The 24,440-nt window shown below is 47.5% G+C and overlaps 1 protein-coding gene across 15 annotated transcripts in view; it reads left to right on the top strand.

Annotated features, from left to right (window-relative positions):
• The window catches only part of CADPS (calcium dependent secretion activator), a 220,391-nt gene that overhangs the window by 75,321 nt on the left and 120,630 nt on the right, over nt 1-24,440 (top strand). For all 15 annotated transcript variants that reach the window (XM_080382924.1, XM_080382923.1, XM_080382919.1 and 12 more), the window contains exons 4-6: nt 5,621-5,701; nt 10,059-10,295; nt 12,631-12,752. In XM_080382924.1, the coding sequence (XP_080239050.1) occupies nt 5,621-5,701; nt 10,059-10,295; nt 12,631-12,752 (440 nt within the window). The remainder of the gene's footprint in view (nt 1-5,620; nt 5,702-10,058; nt 10,296-12,630; nt 12,753-24,440) is intronic.

Genomic DNA, 24,440 nt, shown 5'->3' with positions numbered 1-24,440 from the left:
GTCTTGTGTCACTTTATCTCCTAGAACTCTGGTTTTCTGGTAAAAAAACAAGGGCTTCCATGCAATGAGTCACTTTGACAGCCACGTGTTTCTTTCAGCTGGAGCACTCCACACTGCTGATGCCACAAGTTGTGAGTAAACCTGGACTGATAGATTAATAATTAATTGATGGGTGCCTATGAATTTTTCAGTGTTTTCTCTCATTGTGCATCATAAAGCAAAACCACCTTTTATGAGACAAAGATCTCTCCTAAAGCCCTACATCAAAGCTGCAATATTGTCACCCATGTTGTGATCTTGTTCAGCCTTCACATGCAGAATGTTTGCTTTGAAATACTTAAATCAGCCATTATGCTGGGCTACAGAGCTCCCAGCATGTCAAAGGATGAGCGCCTTGAAACTCTCTTTGAGGCTTTTGGCACCTATGACTCTGCATGACACAGGTATTTGACTGTGTTAATTATTTTGGGAGGACTTATGCCAGGCTTAAGAAGGGCATGAGTGGGTCACAGCTTTTGTCCTTGTCCTCCACCCGGGGAAACTAATTCACAAAGTGGGATTCTTAGACCCTTCAGCTGCATGGTGATGTGCTGGACACAGAGGCAGAGGAAATTAATGTTTAGACAGGTGACAGTACCCACAGCCAGGGTACTCCCTGCTCAGTCCACTTTCCAGAAGCAGCCCGTCTGCGCCTGCCTTCGACTGTGCAGGAGGCATCACCCATCCCCGGGTGCTGATGCTGCCATGGGGGAAAACCAGCACAGGCGGTAGCTATGGATTTCAGGGAGATCTGGTCTAAACGCTTTAATATCCAGAAGGTGAAGAGCTAGGTTTGCTTCTGTTCCTGACGCAGCACAAAGCAGGTTGCTGCAGCTCAGTGTTTGCATTACCAGAGCGTTTAACCCATGGTTTTCCAGAACCCCATTGCAAATGGCTTGTCCTCTGCAGGAGCACGTAGCGTGGGACGGGCTGGACTCACAACCACGGTGTAACTTTTCTCGAAGGGAGGGGAGATACCTTCAGACAGGCCCCAGCTATGGTCCAGGAATGGGAATGTTGTGACACTTGCTGCCCTTGCTGGGATGCAGGGACTGGCATTTGCAGTGACTGGCAGGGAGGGATGACACTGTTAAATGGTGCCAGCGGTTTCTGGCTGGGGCTGATGGCAGTTACACCGCCAATACCTGTCACATCCATAGCACGTGGTGTACATGCCAGGCTGATCGCTGAAGGCTGTGTCTGTGTGTTGCATCCTGTTACTGTAAATACTCGTAGCTTACAATGATGTCATTTCATTATAGACCCTTGTAGCTTACAACAGCATTATTTCCAACAGTGCTGAGCTCAGAGCATGGGCGCAGATCCTACGTCGTGTTTACCTCACCTGTGTCTGTTGGGAGTGTGCCCCATCAACACGTGTTCGGTGGCACGGCTGGATCCACTCTTACTGACTGGCTGAGTGCTGCGTACGGCATGTCACTTGTGCTGCTGGCATTGTCCCCATGCTGGGCAGGTTAGCCCCAGCTACAGTCCTCTCACTGTGGCTGATGTCACACGGGCTGTACCCTGCTCGGTCCCCAGGTAGGTGGGTCAGTCTGCAGTGTTAATCTGAAAAAAAAAGATGCTCTGTGTATAATAAAGAAGGTAAGAGGACAGCCTGCACCCTGCCCGCCCCCCCAGCATCACATTTGGAGCCAGGGCTGCGATTGTAAATAGTTTGGCTTTGAGCTGGGATAAACTAAAAGCTGGAGCTTTAAATATGTAATGCTTTGACTCCAAAACATGGGAATTTAAAGTCTCCCTTAACATTGCTCATCTCCTTGAACTGCCTCCAGTGTTTCCTGGGGTGCATGGATGTGAGCCTGGGCTCCTGGCTTTAAAAACTACAAGGCTCAGGTTGGGCAATAGGCGGGAGGTCTCTGATACACCAGCCAAATAGTTTAGGTGTGGATTTGGTAGGTGCCTATACGCCTGTTGCAGATCTTCTGACTTAATTAGGTCGGTTTGTTTGCCTCTGCTTCTGCCTTTCAAAGGTGTAGAGACATTATCTTCCGTCCCTCTGGGACAGCGTGAGGAAGTCTGACAGTGGATTTGTTTCAGGGTCGTGGAAGCAAAAGGTTGCTTCTGCAGGCCAGTGGCTGGTTCTTATGGGTGATTAAAACCGTCAAACTCGCATGTTTTTAACCTCTTTCATTTACTAGTGCCCATTAAAAAGTATTGCTTATTAGCAGTGTATGTGTAAAAAACCCTCTGTCTTCTGCAAGATTTTTTTTTCTTGCAGTTGAACAGTCACCAGGGGTTAGAGCAGGCACGTGCCCTGCAATGCCCTCAGCGGCAGGCTGGCTGTGATGCTGGGCAATTTTGGGTTCCACTCAGAATCTGATCTACAATTTTTTTTATTTTTATTCTTTTACCTTTAGCGAATGTTACACCGACGTAGATAATCTCTGTGGAGCAAGCAGAGAGAACTAATGTTGTATGCGGGTAGACGTATGAAAACTTCTAATTTACCAGCAGGCACTTGGGTAATGATCAGTTGAGAATTGCAAATTATGTACGTCATATATTTGTGGCATGCTGCTGAAGAAAAGCTCAGTGCATATGACAAATTGTATATATACTGAAATTTATAATACTTTTCACATTTAATTGACTGGGAAAACCTTATGATTTATATCTTTGCTTTATTCATAGTACACACATAACATAGTTATAATGCAGAACAAAACTAATTCATTTTTTCTTTGACTTTGTACATCATTTATATATTTGGCTGTCAAGTATTTGAATATGAAGTGAGCATGCATAAGGCAGAGAATAAATAGCTGATTCTCCAGTTAAGAAATTGAGTTTTAATGATATCAGGGTCTGTGTTGCCTTACTGGGATGTTTGGTCTTGCTTAGATAGCATGCTTTACATTTGCCCCTTGCCTTATTTCACAAGCAAAGTATATTTTATGGGCACCAGCATTGCTCTCTTAATGGCCCTATATAGTATTTTGACTGTGTAAAATGTACTGGGCTTGCTTTGACAGCAGCAGGAGCCCTGCCCAGGCTCAGGAGCAGTAAGTGGCTGAGCTGTTGGGCTGCTACTCTTAGTCACAAGAGGTCTGCTTGAACATGCCAGGAGGACACGCAGGGACCGCAGGCAGGGGCTGCCTCATTAGTACTGTTCTGTAGATAACAAGAAGAAAATGTAATGTTGGCTGCAACAGACTGATTGCTTTCCCAAAGCAGTTATTGCCATGGAGCTAACGTGAACAGTCATTGAAAAATACAGCCTGGATTACCTGGCTTGGCATCGCTAATTAACCTTGGGAAGCACGGCCCTGAAAAGCAATACCTTACCCACTTGAGCACAAGCAAGGAGGCTGCCTAGGGTGCTTGTTGCCTCCTAAGAAAAATATTCTACTGCAGCCAGATCTTTCCTTGACACATGGTTTTCCGACACCTGTAGCATCACTGGAAAACATCTGCAAAATCAAGATAGTGGATAAAGTGTAAGGAGTTTGCTGGCTCATTATCGTACCTCAAAAACAGCTCTTCTCCACAGCAGCATCCTTGATTTCTAAATTCAGCGCGTGAGTTATTTTGGGTAGTGTGTGATTAACCTCAATTGCTGTAGCTCGGGTGGAATTCAAATAATGACCCCTCTTTCAGAGTCGCAAAGGAATGGAAATCTGGCACTGTACATTTCCTACCCTTAATGAAGCAGCTCTGAGAGGTGCTTGCACATTGGTGGAGGTTAGTTGTGTGATGCGTTTGCTCATGGAGAAATTAATGGGGGCAGCTGATCTGGAAAAGTGTTGGTGGTTCATGACTCTGTACTGGTTTTGGGATCAGGAATATAAACATGAAGGCAGCAGGTTATGTGGTACAGCTGGTGTGAATGAAACCTGGGTGGCCACAGCAGAGATAGCTGAAGCTTCAGTGGATTTGGATCATGGTCAGGACACTTTGTAGTTTTCCTTCTTGAATTAAATCAATAATGGACACTTTCAAAAACTAATCAAAAATATCTTTCCTTCAATCTTAGCCGTAATGAATGTCGGCTCTCTGGAAAATCATTGATGTGAAGCAGTATGCAAATACACACCTGCACGTGTGCAGATCTACGTGAACATGTGTGAGAGGGGAGATGCAGGATGCGCAGGCAGGTGGCTGAGAAGATGCTGTAGAAAGCAGCATGTCTGGGGGAATGTGGGGTATTTCAGCCCATCCAGGGAGCACAAACAGACAAGCTCATCATTCATCAGGCTGAGAATCAAAACTTTTGCCATCGAAACTTTCCAGACTGCACTGCGCCAGCTGAGCCTTTCTTCTGTCAAGCAGTTTATCTCCAGAGGAGGATAAAACCCAGGGAGGTGGTTAGCACAACCTCAAGCCAACAAATAAAGATAACTTATGTGTAGCAGTCAATGGGAGAGCTGACCTATGGCAGCTTGTGGCAGTCACATTTGCTGGTAGCCAAAAGGGGCCAATACTTTGGAAACAAAGGTGAGTTTGGATGGAGGAGCCAGCCCTCCCACCTGAAGTCACGTTTGCTTGAGGAGATGAACCAAAACCCTGAGGTTTTGCACCAGGCTGAGCATGGTTTTCTGCCTTGTGGGTGGAGCATTGCCATGAGCACCCCGATGCTGCACATTTATGACCCCAAAGGAGTCTAGAGAATGGTTAGAGTCTGGAAAGCAGCTATAAAATTGCCACCTCATTACAGCAGCCATCGACTTCTTTGGGAGCTAGTTTAATGTTGTGCTTTTTGTTGTTCTGTAATTCATGTCCGTGTATTCCCACTAAAAATAACCAACCCGCCTCGAGTCCTACCGACGGGAAACTGCTCACAGCAGTCACCATGGCTCTTCCACATGTGCTGTAATTGCTTGCTTAACTGGCAGAAACAACATTTTACCCTCAGAAGACATTTCAGGGCCAGGCAGATGCCAAACGCTGAACCACAGGGCTGTGGGCAGTGTGTTTGAAAAAAAAAAAAAAAAAAAAAGAAAAAACCTCTGCTGAAGGCTGCAGGAAAACCGCTTCCATGAATTGGGTGGTAGCACAGGGATGCAGCAATATGGGGGGAAAGGGAAAGAAAATAAGCAAATGCTATTGTTGTGCACTTCTGCTGAGCCACTCTCTTGTCTTTTTCTGGGTGGCAAGCAGGGGCAGGGGGTGTTTGGCTTGGTGATCTGGAGCTGCCATGTGTCCTGCCGCAGCACAGGGGGGCTATGGCTTCCCAAGCACCAGCAAAGTGACAGCCTCTGGAGGACACCCCGCTCCTCAGGGGTTCCGATAGTCACCATCGTGCCTTGCTGCCAGACTGGCTCACAGGGCAAAGTGGGTGTAAGACCTCAGGGTGAGGATGCTCAGCCCCAGGAGGCAGCTGGGCAGGTATCAAAACAGGGTCTGCACAGTCCTCTGGGTCGTGTCTGTCTTGGGATGGTGAACGTTGTGTGTGTTCTTTGTGGGGGGCTTTGTCCCACAGCAGGGCCTGTCACCACTCCCTCTCTGCAGTACTTCATTGATAATGTGATACAGATGGTCAGCCTGAGGAACTGAACTGCTTGTCAAGGTGCTGCCTTGGTTAATTTTTAACCTTGATTTGCCTTTTGTTTTTGTACAGCTGGACAACCCAGATGAGCAAGCAGCACAGATCAGACGCGAGTTAGATGGTCGTCTCCAAATGGCAGAGCAAATTGCCAAGGTAAAAAAAAAAGAAAAAAAAGTGTCTTCTGTATTAATAAGCTCTTCATATAGAAGCACGTAAGTAGTTTGATGCAGCCCCCAGGTCCTGTCCTTCTCTCACAGGTTTCTTCTCCTAGTAATCACCGGTTAAAAATCCGCTGATTTTTAACTACAAACAAGTACAGATGAAGCTGTACTTGGAATGTCTGGTTCTTGGAAGGTCTGGTTTCTTGGAACGTCCTGATGGGCTGTGATGTTTTAGGTTCCCACAAAATCTCTTACAAATCTTCAGTGGTGGGAAAGACATTGTCCTGAAGTGCTCCAGCTAGATCTGCAGGTGCATGTCTGAGCCCTCTTTGTCAAAATCTATGCTAGGCAATAAGGTGGTATGTGAAAAAAGGTAAGGTGTGTAAAAAGGAGCCAGAAATTGCCCTAACAGGGTTTGTGCCTTTCACTGGGCTGCTGGGAGCCACAGTTCCCTGCCCGTCCATAGGTACCTGCTGCCTCAGTAAAGGTACTTCAGATGTGTTGTCCCACACATGTTCACACTTTGCACGAGAGCGGTCAGGCTAGCCTTGGACTGTGCAGACATCCCTGCCATCTGGATCGGCAGGAATGGGACCTCCAAACAGTTTTGATAACCAAGCACTCAGCTAAACTCTGTAGAGACCCTTCCGTAAGGAGACCTCTCCCTAGGAGCAAATCCCACCCTCACACAGTGCAGATTTACGTAGTCTCCAATGGACCATAGATGGAGAGAAACACTGGATCCTGTTGACATCAGTAGGGGCAAGATTTTATCCTTGCCTTTAATCAAATGCTCTGAGTCACTGATAAAGCCCTAATGGGGCTGAAGTCACTGGGAATGATCTATCTGGTGATTCTTGATAGTCAGGAAACCATTAGAATGGAAAGGTCTAATCAGACAGACATAGCTCAGGTTAGGGACCTGCCTTTCGGCAGCAGTCCTCCCGGCACTGAGCTGTGCCCAAACTGGGGCGGGTTATGAGAATGGTAGTATCAGAGCTGTTTGCAACCACGCTGATACCCCTGGGTGTGAAAAGCAGAGCACGTTAATTTGTGGTCAGGTGTTAGCAAGGATACTGGTAGTGCTTGTGCAGTTGTTCCTCACTAACGCTCCTGTTAAACAGCTACTGCTCTTGCGTCTTTGGGGAGGTAGGTTCTTTTTCCCCATTTCACAGATAAAAACAGTGAGGTGGTCAAACGATGGTGCAGCAAACCGACTGCAACTCCTTTGTTCAGCATTTGGCCCTTTGCCATTTTATTGCCAAGAAAACCTACAGAATTTTTTATTTGTGGCAAAATGTGAGCCCCTGTGCGGAGTGCTGCTGCTCCAGTTCTGAGATGGGTCGCCAGGCACTGGGTGCCAGAATGAGATTGTCTGGCTTTGTTGTTTCAGTTTTCTTTTTATGGCATGTGGGACAACAATATGCATGGTTCAGTAGCAGCCAGTGGAGGCTGCAGCTTCATGAATAATTTTTTGCAAACAAGAATTTGCCATTTCCATTTCTTCCCCAAGGATGCTGAAAACAAACCATGCCACGGCTGGCCCTGTGAGAGACAGGCAGGGGAAAGTCCTCAACACAGCCTGACATTTCCCTGTGCAGGATTCAACCTTCAAAATACAGCTGTGCAGCTTGGAGGGTGGTTCAAAGTAAAAGTGACTTACCTGTGATCCACTTGGCAGGTATTGATATTTAATCTTCGTGTTACTGCTGCAGACCTGTTCTCTGGAATGTCAGATCCCACCAGCAGCTGCCTACAAGAGACTTTTTTCTTTCAGACCCATGAATACCATGTTTTGAAGGAAGCCAAATGACCTTTTGCATCCTTCTCTGTATCCTCTGTTCCGGGCAAAGCTGCTTTCCCTTCAGCATAAGGCAGGTTCACAATTCGGCTCAGTGAAAGGATAGCGTTTCCAGTTTTATCTCCAATTTGCAGCTTTTAATGCGGATTTTCTGCCCAGGGAGACTTACAGTGTCCGCAAAACCAGCCCTGAGGTGTGGGAGTCTTGGAGATTCCACGCTAAAGGCAAATTAATGCCTCATTAATAAATTAAGAAATTCACACGAGGACATTTGTACTTCAGCGGCAACAAAGGCCGTGGAGTCTTACCAAGACCTGGGACTGCAGTGTTGCAGAACTGATGGCTCTGCGAGCTCTCCTCCGACCAGTCGTGTGACCTTGAACGAGTCGCTGTGCATGCCAGCCTTCCTGCATCTGGTTACCAGGGCACAGCTCTGGGGCTTTTTGCCTCCTCCTGTGCCCAGGAGAGTGCAGCTCAGCACAGCATCAGTGCCGCATTAGGCAGGGTCCCCCACTGAGCCTGACTCCATCAGAGCACATCAGCCCAGCCTTGGCGCCAGCCAGCTTGAGGATCACGCTCGAAGTCAAGCAGATGTTTTAAAGCTGAATCTGGACAGGCTTTTCACTCTGCGTATTGTACTTTTCCACCAGCTAAATGTGAGCAGCATTACAGCTGAGAGCTTAGTGATGCCAAGGCAGAGGTGTATTTTTCTCTGCAGTAGCAAGTGCTCTGCTGTCCTGTGGTGCCTTTCCTCCCTCCCACACAGTCTCCTGGCCTCGAGGGCAAGGAGCATCACATGTAGGGGCAACTAAATGAGACCTTGTGATGGCACCAGAGCAATATATCCATCTGGGGCTGGACCACCCTGCTCCAGCCCACTAGACTGGTCGTTTTTTGCAGTCTCTTTTTTTCTCCACACTTGTCCCCATTTCTGGTCCTCTCCCTGCTCCAAGTACATGTGGAGGTAACTAACACCCTTTCTTGCTGTTGTCTGCATGTCTTGATTGTGTCTTCTTCCAGACTTTCCCCAGCTGTGTCTCCAGTCTGATGGGTAACTTGGGCCCACACCTGCATCGCTGCATTTCCATTGTCAGACCCAGTCCCTGTTAAATTGTTATGCACCACTTCAAACTTACTGGTTTTAACCTTAGTATGAGAAGTTGCCAGTGGCGCACAGTGAGATGTCTCAGTCCTTGCTGCAGTTCCAAAGAGGTCTGTGGGGGCAGTGCCAAAATTGCAGTCCCTGGATAACAGCAGGGCAAAAAAGCAATAATGTTTGAACATCATTGCTTCAGCAGCAGTTCTCAAAAATCTACAAAACAGTTGTGGTTTTTCTTTTTCCTAGGGGTGGCTTGCAACTTACATAACGCATAGACAATAAACCAGACTGATTAGGTAGTTTATCTTACGCCAGGTCTAATTTACATGAGGGAATTGCTTCCCAAGATTGAGACTGGAAACGAAAGACTATATTTTAACTGCTTGGTGCGAGTGCTGCTGCGAGCTGTGCTGGCAATGGGTAAGCTGTTGAGGACTGCTGCAAAAGCTAGTGCAGTGGAGTACTTTTTCAGCAGCCTGATGACAGTCTTCTAGAAGAAACATGACCTTGTTTTCTTTTCTAGCATACATTTTACGAACTGCTCTTTACAATATTATGAATTGCCACTGAGATACTTTGCGCATCAGCATCAAGTTCCCTGGCTGCAGATGCTGCCTTGCTGTCATACACCTTGCGGTCTCTCGTAACCCACTGAGACATGTTCAAACCCTGAGCAGATTCAGGGCATGGGCAGAGCTGTCAGAAGATGTAGGGCTCAGACCAGTGAGCCTAATAGCTGGAGCATAGGCAGCAGTTCAAAGCTGAGATCACACATTGGGGAACATCACATTTTGCTCTCGTTATCACCTTTAGTTTTAATGTTTAAACATCCTGTTTACAAGAAGCAGCACTGGAGGGTCTCACAGTGAAAGGTTGTCTTGTTGGAGGGAGGCACAGGTCTGGCAACTAGTGGAAAGTGTGTTTTACCCCTTCTTCCAGTTGGGACTGTGCATTCCTACCCACACATTGCTGATTTTCCATCCCTGGGCTCCTTTCACACCTAGAAAGCTAATGGAGCAACTGCTCAGAAGTGTTTTAAAAAGAGCTGGCACATTTGGGAGACTGGAAAACCAGTCCCTAACTGTCAGCATCCTTTGAATCATTAGTAAATTGCTGTCAATCATAAAGTTCAGCTGAGATCTGTCCTGGAGTGTTCATAATGATAAATACATATACATGAAGAAGGCCATTTGCAGACCGAAAAATCAATGAAATGCAAGTGCATGCAAGAAACAGTAAAGTTGGAGAAGTACCAAGTAGTAATTCTATGGGAAGCTAACAATAATGTTTTACATTACACAGGAACAAGCTGTAATTTGTCATCTGGTTTGTGGGAGCTGCCTGCTCGCAAACCTCTCTGCAAATGCTCCTGGGGGATTCTCCCAGTGCAACAAGTGGTTGTTGATTGTCACAGTCATTCGTTCTGTTGTTTTTGTTTCTAAATCCAAGGAGCGCAAGTTTCCGAAGTTTGTGTCCAAGGAAATGGAAAACATGTACATTGAGGAGCTGAAATCGTCCGTCAACCTCCTGATGGCAAACTTAGAGAGCATGCCTGTGTCTAAAGGAGGCTCAGAGTTCAAGCTGCAGAAGCTGAAACGTAGTCACAACACCTCAATAATTGACATGGGAGAAGAAAATGAGAACCAGCTTTCCAAGTCGGACGTCGTGTTGTCGTTCTCACTGGAGGTAAGCTTCACACACATGACAGTGTGCAGAGCTTGTGGGAGTAAAAAATCACAGCAGACCACCTCTGCTCCATTCAAACTTGTTAGGTGGAGAGAGATCAGTAGAAATCATTTTCTGATCTCTGTGAGGCATGGCTCCTCTCTGAGTTACTGGAAGCTTTGCCTGTGGTCAGACACTGTGTCCTTTCTGGTGTCTTACCATCTTGTCGGAACAAGCTGTGTGAGACAAACTGCCTGGCGTTTCCTGGTGATGTATATCCAGTGGTTCAGAAATCTGCACCATTAACTGACCCCTTCATGCAGCTTGTTACTGGGTGTAGCCCAGTAACCCCGAGCCTGTATTCTCCCCAAAACTGGTACAATAATCCAACACTATGAATGTCAGTATGTTTAATTATTGCCAGTTAGAGGTGCCACTGTATTTTATTGCAAGCCTTGCTTCCTTTTCTGAGAACTGTTAAAACTTGCTGGGGTTTGAATGCACCCAACAGATTGACTTGCAGTTTGTGTGGAAATACTGTGCTTTTCTGGCTTGCTCTTTGCTTTGTGTTGAGCACTGACTTTCTGCTCGGCGCTCTGTTGAGCAGTTTGCCTGTACAGCCCAGGGGAAGGCAGGGTGCTGCGGGGACCCGCTGTTACCTCCGACACAGGCTGTCTCAGTCCTGGAAGCAGTGTTGCTGCACTAGCTGTTTTCAGCCAACTTAATTGTTCTGTGCAAACATATTTGCGGTCTAGGCAAGACATTTACTCCGAGGAGTCATCAGCACACCCGTACAGAATTATTGTTGTCTGTCAGTGAGTGGGTTTACGTTGCATTGTCATAACAACTACCAGGATGGGGTCAAAAATGTAGGATGAAGAAAAATCAGAAAATTCTATTTTTGTGTAGATCCTTGTTTATTTCTCTCCTAAGGGGTCTCTTGTTATATATATCATGCCAGTGCAAAACTTAGCAACGTTGGTTGTCCAGTCAGAGTTTAACTTATTAGATGTCTAAAACCATCTTTATAATATTCAGTTCAGTCTTATTTAAAAGTAAGACTGCAAACCCAGAGATGGTGCCTTCAACCGCAGCATCAAATAAAGCCTGACTTCTAAGCATTCCTGTACAGAGGAGCAGAGAACTATCACAAAGCAGTAGACCTCTCTGTTGCAAAAGCCTGTGCAGTGTGTATAGCCATGCATAAAGGGACTCGCCCTTACAGTGGGATGTCTCAAATGCTTCGCTCCAGCTGAACCCCATCTGGCAGAAGCAGAAGCTCAGTGAAGCACTGACTTCAGGAGCTGGCAGATCTATGCACTACTCGGTGCACGAAACTCTCGCTGCAAGAGAGCTTTTCCCAAAAACGTGTGCTCATCAGGGGGTTGTGGAGCTCTGGATGCCAGGGAAGGGATCCTGAATGCAAGGACAGGTTAGAAGGACATGAGGAGAGGAATTTTAACCCCCTGTGTACATACTTCATAGATAGCTGTAATAAAACATGAACGCATGTAAAATAAAACATGAGCTCCCGCAGTGTTTCTTGTAGAAATGTTTAAAGTATGTGGTTTATAGGTTTAATCACCTTTAAGAAAAAAAATAAAAGGGGTAACGACCTGCAAGAAACTTTGATGGTGACTTCTTAATAAGATTTCTTCTAAGAAAGATGGAGAAAGACTTTTTACCAGGGCTTGTAGTAGATGTACTACACCCCCCTGTAGACAGGACAAGGGGCAACAGTTTTAAACTGAAAGAAGGTAGATATAGATTGAATATAAGGGAGAAAATGTTTACAATGAGGGTGGTGAGGCGCTGGCACAGGCTGCCCAGAGCAGCTGTGGGTGCCCCATCCCTGGCAGCGCCCAAGGCCAGGTTGGGTGGGCCTCTAAGCAACTGGGTCTGGTGGAAGGTGTCCCAGCCCACAGCAGGGAGTTTAGACTAGATGGTCTTCAAAGGTCAAACCCAAACTAGTCTATGATTAATCTTGAAAATGAGCTTTTGGCACAAGCTGAGTAGCTGTGTGCTTTTCTTCTGGATTTTGCATATTAAGGCACTTTTAGGTGGGGCAGGACCATGTCTGTGAGGCCCATCTGCTGGAGCTTGATATAGCCCTGGGTACCCAAGGGTTTCAACAAGCCTCCATACAGACCTCACTGGCTGCCATGGTCCCCACTCAGCCTGGGCAGTGCCACCATCCCTGCCCACTGGCCACCACCACCGTCCCTGCCCACTGGCCACCATGAACATTCGGCAGCATGTGCAGGACCCCAGCGCTGGCTGACCCCGTGGGTTCAGCAGCCAGAGCGAGGTCTGAAGGAGACTGCTCCTCTTACGCTCCTCTTCCTTTAACCTGCAGGTTGTCATCATGGAGGTGCAGGGTCTGAAGTCGCTGGCCCCCAACCGTATTGTGTACTGCACCATGGAAGTTGAAGGTGGGGAGAAACTGCAGACTGACCAGGCTGAAGCCTCAAAGCCAACGTAAGTTTTGCTTTGCTTTTTGCTCTCTCCGCCGTGCTCTCCTTTGCCCCATCTCTGCACTGCTGAGTCGCTGCAAATAGTTCCGGCTCCTGCATGGTGAGGCCAGAGGGAACTCTGAGAAACAGAGGAGAAGCATGGCCTTCCACATATGCAGAGCATCGTCCTGCAACTAAGAATGGCACGTAAGCCCTGCTTGAGGGGGGGGAAAAAAAAAAAAAGGTTAATGACAGGCTTAACATCTCTTGTAGCCATAGGGACATATATTTGTGCCTATACGTAAGTACTTCGCTAAATAGGGATAGAGTTAAGCATGTGCTTAGATAAATACTTGTCTAAGTGTCCATCTGAACTGGTGCCATCAGGTGTAGGTATATAATCTTGCCCTCACTGTCAGGATTTCAACGGTCCTATGAGAAAGGGAAACAGCTGGCAGGGATAGACTCTGGCAGCCACAGCCAGAGGTGGGAGAGAGGAGCTGGGGAAAGCCCCAAGTCACTCAGTTGAAGCTTTATCTGAGGCCACTTTTCCCTGGTCCAGGTCAAGGGCAGAGTCTTGTTCTGTCCTCTTTGACCTGATCCCCAAATCCCCAGCCTTGGCCCCATGCTTGGCTTTTTTGTCTTACCCAGATGTTGTTACAAGCCTTCTAGTAGTGATTGATCATTCTTAATTTGGAAGGAGAAAATGATGAATGGCTTATTTCATTTCCAATTTGTGGGATTAGTTAAATTGAAACACTATGCATATGGATATGAAGCAGTTTTCCCCTGGTTCACCACAGAGATTTCACACTTAAATGAAATTTTCGGTGCGCGCCCTCACAGTGGAGAATTGCCAAGGTGGTACGAAGCCTCCTCCAGCAGTGGGGAAGAGTGCAGGAGGGGCTGCTGTTGAGATATTCCCTCTCTGTTCCCATGTCCCATTCCCTCCCCGTGACCAATCTCCAGCAGTGTTTCACCAGGTGCTTCCCAAGCTGGTGGAAGGAAAGCCAAAACCACCCGGCTGTGTTGCATGCGGGTGCACGAGCACTGCAGGCAACCAGTGTGAGAGCAGCTGATGGAGGCAGGAGAGCAGAGCCAAAGGCAGGCTGCCTTCCCTCAGCGCTTGTCCTCCCATGGGGGCACAAAAACTGCTGATGCCTTGTGCCCTGTGTTGTGCCGGAGGAGTAGGAATCTGCAGTAAGCGGTTTAAAAACAATATTCCCAATCAGGGAAAGTGCTGCAGCCTGGCTTACTTTTCAAAATGCTTTAAAATCTGCTTCGGAGAAGGAAGTAGGAGAGCTGAGCTTGGAAGGAAATTTCCATAAGAACCTGCAATTGCCACTATTTTAGGTATTTTTACTGCTTCAGTGGTGAAACTTGGGCGCTATTTAGGGGAAATTACTACTACCATACTGAAAAGCACACTTCTGCTGGGTTACGTGTGCTGGTTTAGCTTGGTCTGTTCATCCCACTTTTGCTCAAAGGGTCTGTCCTTCCTTATGCAAGCCTTCTTGCTGTCAGCCATAGGACCATTTGTACAAGTGTTGTTTTGAAAATAAGGGCTGCAGGAGTGAGCTCTTTAATTGAGTGGGTCTTTTTATCATAATGAAATGTACAGTGTCTGGGCATGAAGCCATCAGCCCTCAGGAAAATGCAGCCGATGCTGAATGCTGTGGCGTGATACGAGTTATGCAAGTCCATCACGCTCATCCTCTCCCTTCACTGGCTTCCCATAGAGGTGTGAGTCAGTCTTGAAGTCTTCTGGGCTGCTCCAGCACTTGGGCTAAAACCTATGGAAATGCCTTAGGAGGGTGTATTCCTTGTGGGTCCTGGGACTTTTTGTTTCCAAAACTAAAGATGACCCGAGCCAAGTCTCTAGAGTAACATTCCACAGAAACCAGAGACCATCACAAAAAGCTTGTCCTTTTTTCCTCTCTACATTAGAAGTGCTCCTTTCACCCTTCTTCCCCTCCCAGACACAGAAAACCAAAGCCCTAAGAAAGAAATTTATTGCATTTAGTTTCTCCTCTTCAGAAGAGAGGGAAAGAGAAAATGAACTAGATGTGACATGTTTGTCATGTTGCTTAATACAAGACTTGAAGGCCCTCAGGTACCCTGGTGATGGGGCAGTGATAGAAACAGCTTACAGAAGTCTTTGGTGCATTTTTGAGCTATGCTGCCTTGCAGACAAAAGATTTGTGGTCAGCCAAAACGCCTTCTGGAGTGTCTCTTTAGATGCCAATGTCACTTTCACTAAGGTCATTCACACTGTGCTTGCTTGTGTGGTTTTTTTTGTCATAAGCAAAACACTTATTGATAAAGGAACTAGATCAGCAAAAGCATGCTGGAGTGCTCTCCAGGGGAGCTCGCTCCCCAGCATCCCAGGCTTTGTGTGCTTCAGCAGGGGATGCTGCCTGGCCTGGGGGTGAGGAGCACGCTGCAGGGATTTTGAGCCTCAGCACTATGAAAGTGTGAATACTGCAGCAGGTTACCCCTGTACATCTCAAAACTTTCATATCTCAGAGGCTCAAAAAATGCAGGTGAAGGGTCTGTACTCAGACCATGTGGTGAATACAGTTCTGGAAGCAGGCAGCATTTTCCCAGATTAAACTGTAAGTCTTCAAACTGTTTGAAATTCAGTTTTGCCATCGTTTGGAGGCTCTACAGGGTACAAAATAATAAATTTCTCATGAACATTAGGAGGACAAATTACATTTGAACAGTAAGATTCACTGGAAGACTTCCCTTTTTTATCATAGCCCTGAGTCCTGGCTGGAAAGGAGAGTGTCACGGGGCCACACAACCTTGTAGGACATCATTGTACCTGTATTCTCATTCTGTATTCTCACCTGTCCTTGAAATGCCAGCCCTCAGCTAAAATACCCAAGTCACAGCATATCGGTGGCAGTGGTGGCTTTTCAGCTCAGTGCCATGTCAGGCGTGCTAACCTGGGCTACGCACCCTTAATGGAAAAAGGCAATTTCCCAGCAAGGGAAGGGTTTCCAGAAGCACTGGTCTAGGTCTGAGAGAGATGCACCTTTCATCTTCCCTAGCGCAAAACCAGCAGGTTTGGAGAATAAGGTGTTTGAAAGCATCTTCGTGACTTTGGAGCTTGAATCCTGTCTGTAGATCTTGAAAGAGGCAGGGTAGCAGCAGGGTTAGCAGCTACACGTACCAAGTGATCAGATGAATCGTGTGCAAGGAGTGTGGCTCTTGGGACAGCGGTCAAAACTGCTTTTCTATTTCTTCTCAGGCTCCTTGCTGGATTCCTGACATTTTAAGCCCAATCCCTTCATGTGAGGATTATCTGCCTGAGTGCGGGTGCAGGGGATGGCACAGTACTAGAGAAAGCCAGACCTGAAATAGCAAGGGTTATTTCAGATCAGGCTTGCAGTGTATTATTAGTAGTGCTTTTAATAAGTTGTGTAAGAAAAAGCCTTTGTATTATGCTTGAACCCGCAGATGCCTCTACAAAATATCCCAAATCCCAATATGAGCAGGATTTTACTGCTTTTTGTACTGGAACTGTATTCTTGCAGATCATAGAGGGGTTTATACCCCTCTTTCCCTGCATGTTGGCCTGATGTCTGCTGTCTGCAAGGCACAGGGGGGTGAGGTGGCTCCGCACATCTCCAGTACCGCCCTTCCAGGAGCTATATTGGCACAGCCCGAGAACAGCGTTGCCGAGGGGCCTGGGAATAGCATAAAGCGTCCAGCCACAGCACCCCTGCCCTATGGTCTCTGAAGAGGCTCCTGGATGTATTTAAACAGTGACCTTGTTGTGCTTGTAACAGTGACCGTGGGCTGTACCAGTGTTTCATCATCTTATCATATCACCTGTCTCTGACGTGAGCAGAACAAAAGAAAACAAGGGACCCAAACAATGGCAAAGTCCTACATGCCTTGGGAGTAAATGCCGTATATTCACCTGGAGATCTTTCAGCACGCAAATAAGTTTCGTTCTCTGGCTCACAGCAGTGAAAATCAAGCGTATCTGCTCTGAGCTCAGCTGAACCGATTGGTTCAAGAGCAGTAAGTAACTGATGGGGGAAGAAGCTGGCCAACCTCTCAGGGCACTTTGGCACAGTGAGGAAGGGATGGAGGTGTGGGCTGCTCCTCTGACCCTGGAAGTGTCTGCATTTGGAGGTTATATATCACCCTGTGCAAAGCAGCCTCTTCAGTTCTGGTGCCAGGGTTGTGCGGTAGCTCACAGTATTAGAGGTGAGAATGGAGCTTGTTATTTTTGAAGGAGAAGATCTCTCTTTATTGCCTGTTTTTTTTCTATGCGCTTTCTTCGGCGTGTGCTGTAGGGCAGTGCCAGAGAGGACACTCGGTGGGTCTCATCTGACTCCATGTCACTTCTTATGTTGTTTGTTGTGACCAAGAGCTTGGGCCTCATGCCCTCTCCACAAATTCACTCTTGATGAAGTAATGTCTTTGGTAAACTTTTAAACCCCTCCATCTCTGATCCTTTAGCCAATGCACTCGGGGACAGGGGTGCCCAGTTTTATCTTTGTGCTCGCTCGTGATGCTGCCGCCTGATTTGCTTTCAAGGAGCTCTGACAGCTCAGCTGCTTCTCTCTGCTGCATCAGGCTGCCCTTGTTTGGATCCCTACACCAAACTGCCAAGCTTATCACTCCACTGGAGTCTTCATTTCAGATTGGTGTGCTGCATCCATCAGAGCCCTCTTCCTGACCATGAAAAGGGACAGGAACTCCACAGCATCCTTCCTCAGCGCCTTTCAGTCACCATCTCTTTCTGGGAGATGGGCACTGAGCAGCAAAGGGAGAAGCCCTGCGTGAAGGGCATCTGGCAAGCAGGGATGCCCTCTCTCTCTTGGCAGAAGGGAAAAATCTGGTATTTTCATTCAAGAATACCCTGCCTGAGGCCCTGGAGTTTGGAGTGATGCTCAGCAGCTTTGCAGAGTAGGAGCATGCATGATAAGAGTGCTTTGTTGCAGTCAGTGTTTTGCTGCCACGGTTAGTTGGGAGCTGCTGTGAACACTTCCCGGTGGTAAAATGAGAAAGGTCCTTTTGAGATGTATAAATTACAAATAAATATTCCATATCCTGTAGAACTAATTTAACTCTGCCAAACTAAAGGGGTTTATACTGATGTGTGTGAGAGCAGAGTTTAGCCTATAATTCATGTTGTGTATCTCTCAGTACAGCTGTTGGTGCCATGCCTGGTAGGTCTCTTCCAGATGTGTGCGGCTCTGCAGCCCAGGAGGCTGCCCACTGCTCTCAGCAGTGCTGCCCTGGCTGCTGTGACAGCCCTGCCAGGCGGGAGAATCGGCTGCCTTAGACTCCCTGGCACCACTTGGGTGCCCCGAGCCCATGCTACGCTCCAGAGACGTTGCTGTCTCTCAGAGGCAAAGCTCAGGCAGAAGACCTTGCATGGCTACACGGTTTTAAGCAGTCATTCATGTTTAGGTTTCACGCCCAGCTAAGCCCTGTGTAGGCAAAATTCATGATGCTGGCTTAAAAACAAAGAAAGGAAATGTTAGGGGATAGATGGATTTTTTGCCTCTCTTTAATCTCCTCCCACTTCTAGTTGGCTCAGCGTTAAATATAAGCTATCTTAATTACCCAGACTGATTGGCTTGCCTTTCCAGTTACATGATTTCGTTTCACAGCTGTGCAGATGTTTACAGCTCTTTCTCCTTAGAAAACCTCCAGGAGCCTTATGAACGTGTCAAAAGTGGATGACAGCCCTGGTCAGCCACAGTCACTTCTGAGATACAGCCCTTGTGGCTGGGGTGAGGGTCTGAGCGGAGGGTCAGTCTGCCCCCAGGCAGCTGTTGGGGAAATGTCTTCCAGGAGAGATCATCAGCTTTGCTCTCTGCGAGCACGGTGCAGATGCTCTGAGCCCGTGGTGCTGCCAGGCTCAGAGGTGGCAATGCAGGGGCAGGCATTTCAGAGGAGTTGCTTTCAGCCCCTCTGTCTAGGCCTGAAGGGTGCAAAGTGATGTCCAAATCCCCGACACAAGATTTCTTCACTTACGGCTATTTTAGCACGTTTAGGAGCCAGTTTTCTGATGAGACTGTTCATAGCCTTGCGCCTGCAGAGCTCCGCTGCGAGTTCAGTCTGACCTGCTCTTCAAACCCCCTTTTGTGCGTGTGATAATAGTTCCATCATGCTCCTGAGATTTATGCTATGACATTCCCATTTTTGAAAGTGGAGGCTGTGGACAAGTCATTAAGCACAGCAAAAAATGCACTAAAAAGTTATTACCCAGGTGCAACCACGTGATCTACTATGGGATGTCTTCACGCAAGTGGATTAGTTGCCTTTTTAATTAGGAATTCAGAACCGCTTCTGATGCCTCCTCGTAGCTGCTCTGCAGGAGCGGTTCTTACACAGCTCAGCTGCTGCCTGGGGACCATGGCATGACAAAAAGTCTGCTTTAGATTAAGCAGCTGAGTTTTTTCCCCCAGAACAAAGGCAATGCCCCACAGGGATTCCCTTACCCGAGTATCACTCAGACAGCCGCAGCGGCGTGGTGCAGCCTCCTGGGCAGCAGTGCAATAGCCTGCTGGGAGTGCAGATGGTGATCCCGGGTATGGTCCTGCTCCCCGAGGTCTCATGTGCAGTCCCTCCTCTCTCCTCGTACTGCAAATGTTGCACTAGATACGGTGATGAACAATAATGAAGGCGTGTTTCTATAGACTTACCTCTTGTAGCTGGATTGTGTGGTTTCAAGTAAGCACAAGCTCTGGCTCTGTTTTCCCTGATCTTTGGAGCGTACGTAGCATCGCTTTTGCATGGATACTCTGGTGTCTAGTAAGGGTTGAGCTCATACACCTTCTCTTTCACAGATGAATGTTTCTTTTCTTGCCAGCTGTCTAATTTCTTGAGTGTTCCTATGCACTTGGGAATTATGTATTCTTGTGATAGCACATACATTCAAATTTAAGTATTCCAGAAGGTGTGATGATGCCCAAGGCGATTTTCAGTGACACCCGTCTGCTTAATCACTCCTATGCATGCACCCTTAAGATGGGATAGTAAAGACCAAAAGGACATTGAAATGAAATTGGGATTCAGTGATCTGAAATAGTGCTAAAATAAGAAGACTGCAAAACAGAAGTCCTGGGATACATTCAGTCTTCTTGTTTAATGCTTATGGTTAGTGTTTTAAAAAAAAATTAAGCCATGCTTTAGTGCAAGTTCTGTATGTCGCTTGCTGAGGGAAAGGCGGGGGATGAGACATGTGAAAAGTGCCCAGTTGTTGGTTTATTTATTAAATGCTGTGTACAAGTAGTGCATGTTATTATTTAATGAGGGGTACTGCTATTGCTGTTGCAAAGCAGCGCAGGGAGATAGAGAGCATGCTTTAAAGAATTGGTACTGTGCCTACTCCTGCTTCGACAGAGCTCTGGAAGAGGGATTGGTTTAACGGAAAGGCCAACCTTGAACAGTGATTTCTTAACATTTTAGTTGTCCTTTCTGTGAAATGAAGGTAGAGGGGCCTGTTGCCTTTGTGAATGCACTAGGTGTCCCAATGAACAGCAGCACTATGTGTGAAAGTACTTAAAGGGAGCTATGTACTGTTATCGCTACGTGGGCAAAGAGGACAAGGCACGCTCATGGAGAGAGGAGCTTGTGAGCATGGCTGGAGTGCAGAGATACTTGGCAACATTTTCTTGAACCCCTTCCAGAGCAACTCCAAAGTGTTTCAGATTGAAAAAATCCACGAATGGCAGGACACAGCTCACAGGAGTATCTTGCCCAGCTCACCGATCTTTCAGACCTTTGCCAAAAGGCCTTGTAGTCAAATAAAGCTGAGAGCATCTGCAGCAACTCCCACTCCGTGGCTTAGAGGAGGTGAGAAGGGGGATTCCAGCAGCTAGGCACAGCCATTGCACCTGCAGGTTCCGTCAGGATGTGGGAAGAGGGCTCACCAGCCCCTGATGGTTGCTGAAGGAGAGATGAAGTCCTTGCAAGTCAGGGCTTGCTGAGCCCTGCAGTCACTGGCAGGTCGGAGACACAAAATGTATGTCTAGGGATGGATCTCCCACTGGAATGAAGGAGATGGTGTTAGCCTATTTGCTGTGGTTTTTCTCAGCGGCTGTGTGTCCCTAGGCCGGTGGCTGGCTCAGTCCTTACTTTGGGTTTCCTATCCATGAAACTAGGGCAATGCTTCTGTTTCACAGAGGAAAAAATGCTTGTGACCAAGATGGCTGGGTGAGCATCATCTGCTCGAAGCACCCACTCATCCCCACTGACCCAGGAGATGCCAGGAAGACTTTGGTTCTAGCCGTTAGAAGTTAGGCATGATGAACTGCTTACCATTCCAAGTGTCTGGCTGGACCTGGGCGTCCTGTCCTGGATTCAGGCTTAGAAGAAGATAAGACAGCAAAAGTGTGAGTGGTGGTACAACAAGAGTGTCTCACACCCTTTGTTCCTCTCTCTAGCTCATTTTGGAAGCTCATTTGTGCTATTTTCCACTCTGTTTACATTTAGGAAATACTTCATTGCTTTCCTCTGCTGAATTTTATAAAGGAGGGTCTCGGCTATGCTGGCACAAAAGCAGTAACCTGTATTTTTAGGCAGAGGATTTGTCTCCTTTTCCATGGTCTGTGCTTGTGAGACGCTGAGTTTCTATAAAGCTGGCAGTGCATGACCTTAGTAAGTCTAAATGATAACCAGGCCTTAATAGCTGCAGTCCTTCGCAGTTGTGTTTTCTTCCAGGGTGATAACGTTTGCTAGAAGTAGTTAACCATGTCTGAATTAAATAATTGTTCTGTGAAATGAACAGTTTTGTGGCTGGTTCAGTGGAGCATCTTTGGCCAGAGGAAACTTTGATCAGCCTGTGCGTGGCATTGCAGTCACCTTACCCCAGAAGTGGCAACAACCGCAGGTAGTAAATGCCCACAGACCCGTTCAATGAACGAAACTAACCTAACTTGTGCTGTATTCAAAGCAGATACACTGATGAAGCACATACAGTAGGCAGCCCTTATAAAAGCAGCTATTCTTTCAGTCCAGGCCTCCCAGTAAAAGGTTGCTGGGCTTCCATTTCCTCCTGAGCTTTTCACCTCTAATTGTAATATCATAGTATTAAGGGAGAGCACAGGGCATTTGATAAGTAGTCGTCATTTAAATCATGCTAAGTAATCATGCTACTTATTTTCCCTGTTAATCCCCCGAAGATTGTGGTGAATAGCATTGCCCTAAATCCTCCCCCCCGCCAGCTGCGGGATTGCTGCAGTGACATCCCTGCCCAGCCCGGTGCAGCAGGCTGGGAGCAGCGTGTGGTCCTGAGCGCAGGAGGTGAGGCTGGGCTGGGTGCAGGCATGGCAGAGGGACATCTCTGGGGCAGGAATGCCATCTCGTGGCCGTAAATAGCTATCATGTGAATAAATCCGGCTCCCATCCCTTCTTACTTCCCCATAATACTTCCCCTGTCTGTCAGCTACGACCAGGAAAATAGAAATCAAGCTCTGCATTTTCTGTATAGCAAAGAGCATCCTTTTTTGGGTTCCTAAAGCTGTGCTGTCGGCCTCAGCAGCTCCTCTTGGCTGCAGCGCCCTGGCAGCCGAGTGACACGGTGCTGGCACGGAAACGGGATCTGCAGGGACTGTGTGTGAGCCACAAGCAGATCAAGAGCAGACCTTCACAGGCTTTGCTTTGCTGCAGCCTCCGTCAGCTTTACCCTACTCCTTCTGCACCTTGCATGCTCAGTCGCAGATGTGATGCTCTCCTAGACATATTTCTCTCTCAGCCGGCAGTCGTAGTGTTGCCGTAGCCAGTTTGAGGATGTGGGAGTTGCAGCTCCTGGAGGGAGAGATGGTGCCTTTTATCAGCTGTCTGGTACTGCCGGCTGCATGATGTTAAGCAAGATGGTGTCTGCGTGCACAACACTTACATTGTGTCTCAGAGCTATAGGAACAAGAAATGGACAGTCCATGAAATGCTGGCAGTTGGAAGACATCGTTAGCTGCTGCCGGGAGCAGCCCAGTCCTTAGGGACATGCTGTTTCTGCTCACCTTTTGGATAACAACATAGTGCAGTGGTGTTTTTCGCTAAATGAACACCCTTTTTGTAAGCAAAAGAATTACTAATGGTGCTTTGTTTTTAGCAGAGTGAGCGTTACATGCTCAGCAGGAATTAGGACATCCCAGGAAACTGGAGTCACTCACAGAGCCCTTGGGTTACCCCATCAGAGCAGACGTCAGAGCTCTGTGCAGACATGGCCTCACTCGGTGTTGTGCAGCTCCAGGGGATGGCAGGTACAGCCACCGCTGCTGGCCAGTGTGCGCTGGCTTGTCAGCCACCTGCAACAGTAGCTGCATCAGTGAAAGCAGGTTTTTAGCATCATTAAAAAGTCTGTGCAGGAAAGTCTAGGAGGAACCAAATCTGTTTGTGCTGTCACTCCCACTTCAGCTCAGCTTTTTCCGAGGGGATGGGACTGAAAGGCTGTTCTGTCAGCAGAAAGGAAAGAGAGGAAACAAATGTGAACAAAAATAGGCTACATTGTCAATCTGTGTCTGATGACTTTGGTTATCCTGCTCTGAAGGTGAGTAAACACACTGAACTTTTACCGTGGGAGGAATCCCAGAGGAGGCTCAGCAGCTCTCGGGAATCAAGCTGTGTCACAGATGCAAACCGTTCTCAACCCGTTTCCACAGGCAGAGTGGAGAGGTACCTTTCTTAGCACCTGAATTGTATTTCCCAGTCCAGGACATTTTTGCATGAGAAGAAACATAGAAGGTTCTCTGCCATCTATGTATATTCTTTGAGAATTCAGTTTCAGATCTTCTTTGTGCACCTGCAGCAGTCACCTCCAGCACCCCTCTTTAGCAGTGGAGCTTTTAGGGCAGCCTTCATTTCATCGGCTTGCTGCCTGTAAATTGGGATGAGGCAGTTTAAGGCTTAACTCCACTGACTATTAATTAGATCTCTCCTTATTACAGTAGCAAGAGCCCTAGGCAGGTGACATGGGCACGTGCACATGGTAGTACAGTCCCCTAGATTTTTGGGTTTTTGCAGCTGTGATCGGTGTCGTGTCTCAGCATTCTCTCCTGATAGCTAAAGATCAAACCATTTCCTCAGAGTTATAGTTCCATTTGAGACCCTCTGTGGCATGTGAAATCCAAACTCAGTCCCACAAAACCCACTGAATAGATTAAATGACTTGCTGTTTTGCTGGTGGGAGGAACCGACACCTCCTGTACTTCATCCACAGCGTGATGCATGCTCTGAACACTGCAGAGCAGGCAGCACTGCTTGCTTTGTTTGGTGTCTTTACCCAGCATCTTCTTTTGTTTCAGTCTCCCAGCGATGAAGGGGGGGCTGGACCTCTCCATCCTCAGAGTGGGATCCAGCTCCAGCAGGCACCACGGCTGGGCACGGCGGTAAGCCAAGAAACAAGGCTGGATTAAAAGCATCACACCGCATGAGGTGAAGCAGTGACCCAGCAAAGGGTGACTTTGCTGACACATGTTTCCTCAAAAAACAGGCAGCGCGTATCAGGCTGCTGCCTGTGCTGCCCTCTTCATGAGCTTCCTCTCACCAGCCGGCTCGCTTTGGAGACTGACCGAGCTATGAACACACCAGGAAGGACACAGACATTCTGCTGTGGGTGCAGGAGAGCAGAGGTGAGGGATGCGGGTGAGAAGTCCGTGAAGCACAACCCTTTCCTGCCTGCACCAGCAGCACACAAGGGAGGCAGCCAGACCATTGAGTTCTCACCAGATCCCGTTCT

Source organism: Falco punctatus (genome assembly GCF_963210335.1).
Source record: "Falco punctatus genome assembly, chromosome: 4".
NCBI lineage: Eukaryota > Metazoa > Chordata > Aves > Falconiformes > Falconidae > Falco > Falco punctatus.
The sequence above is the reverse complement of the archived record's forward strand: the minus strand, read 5'-3'. Positions and strand labels throughout refer to the sequence as shown.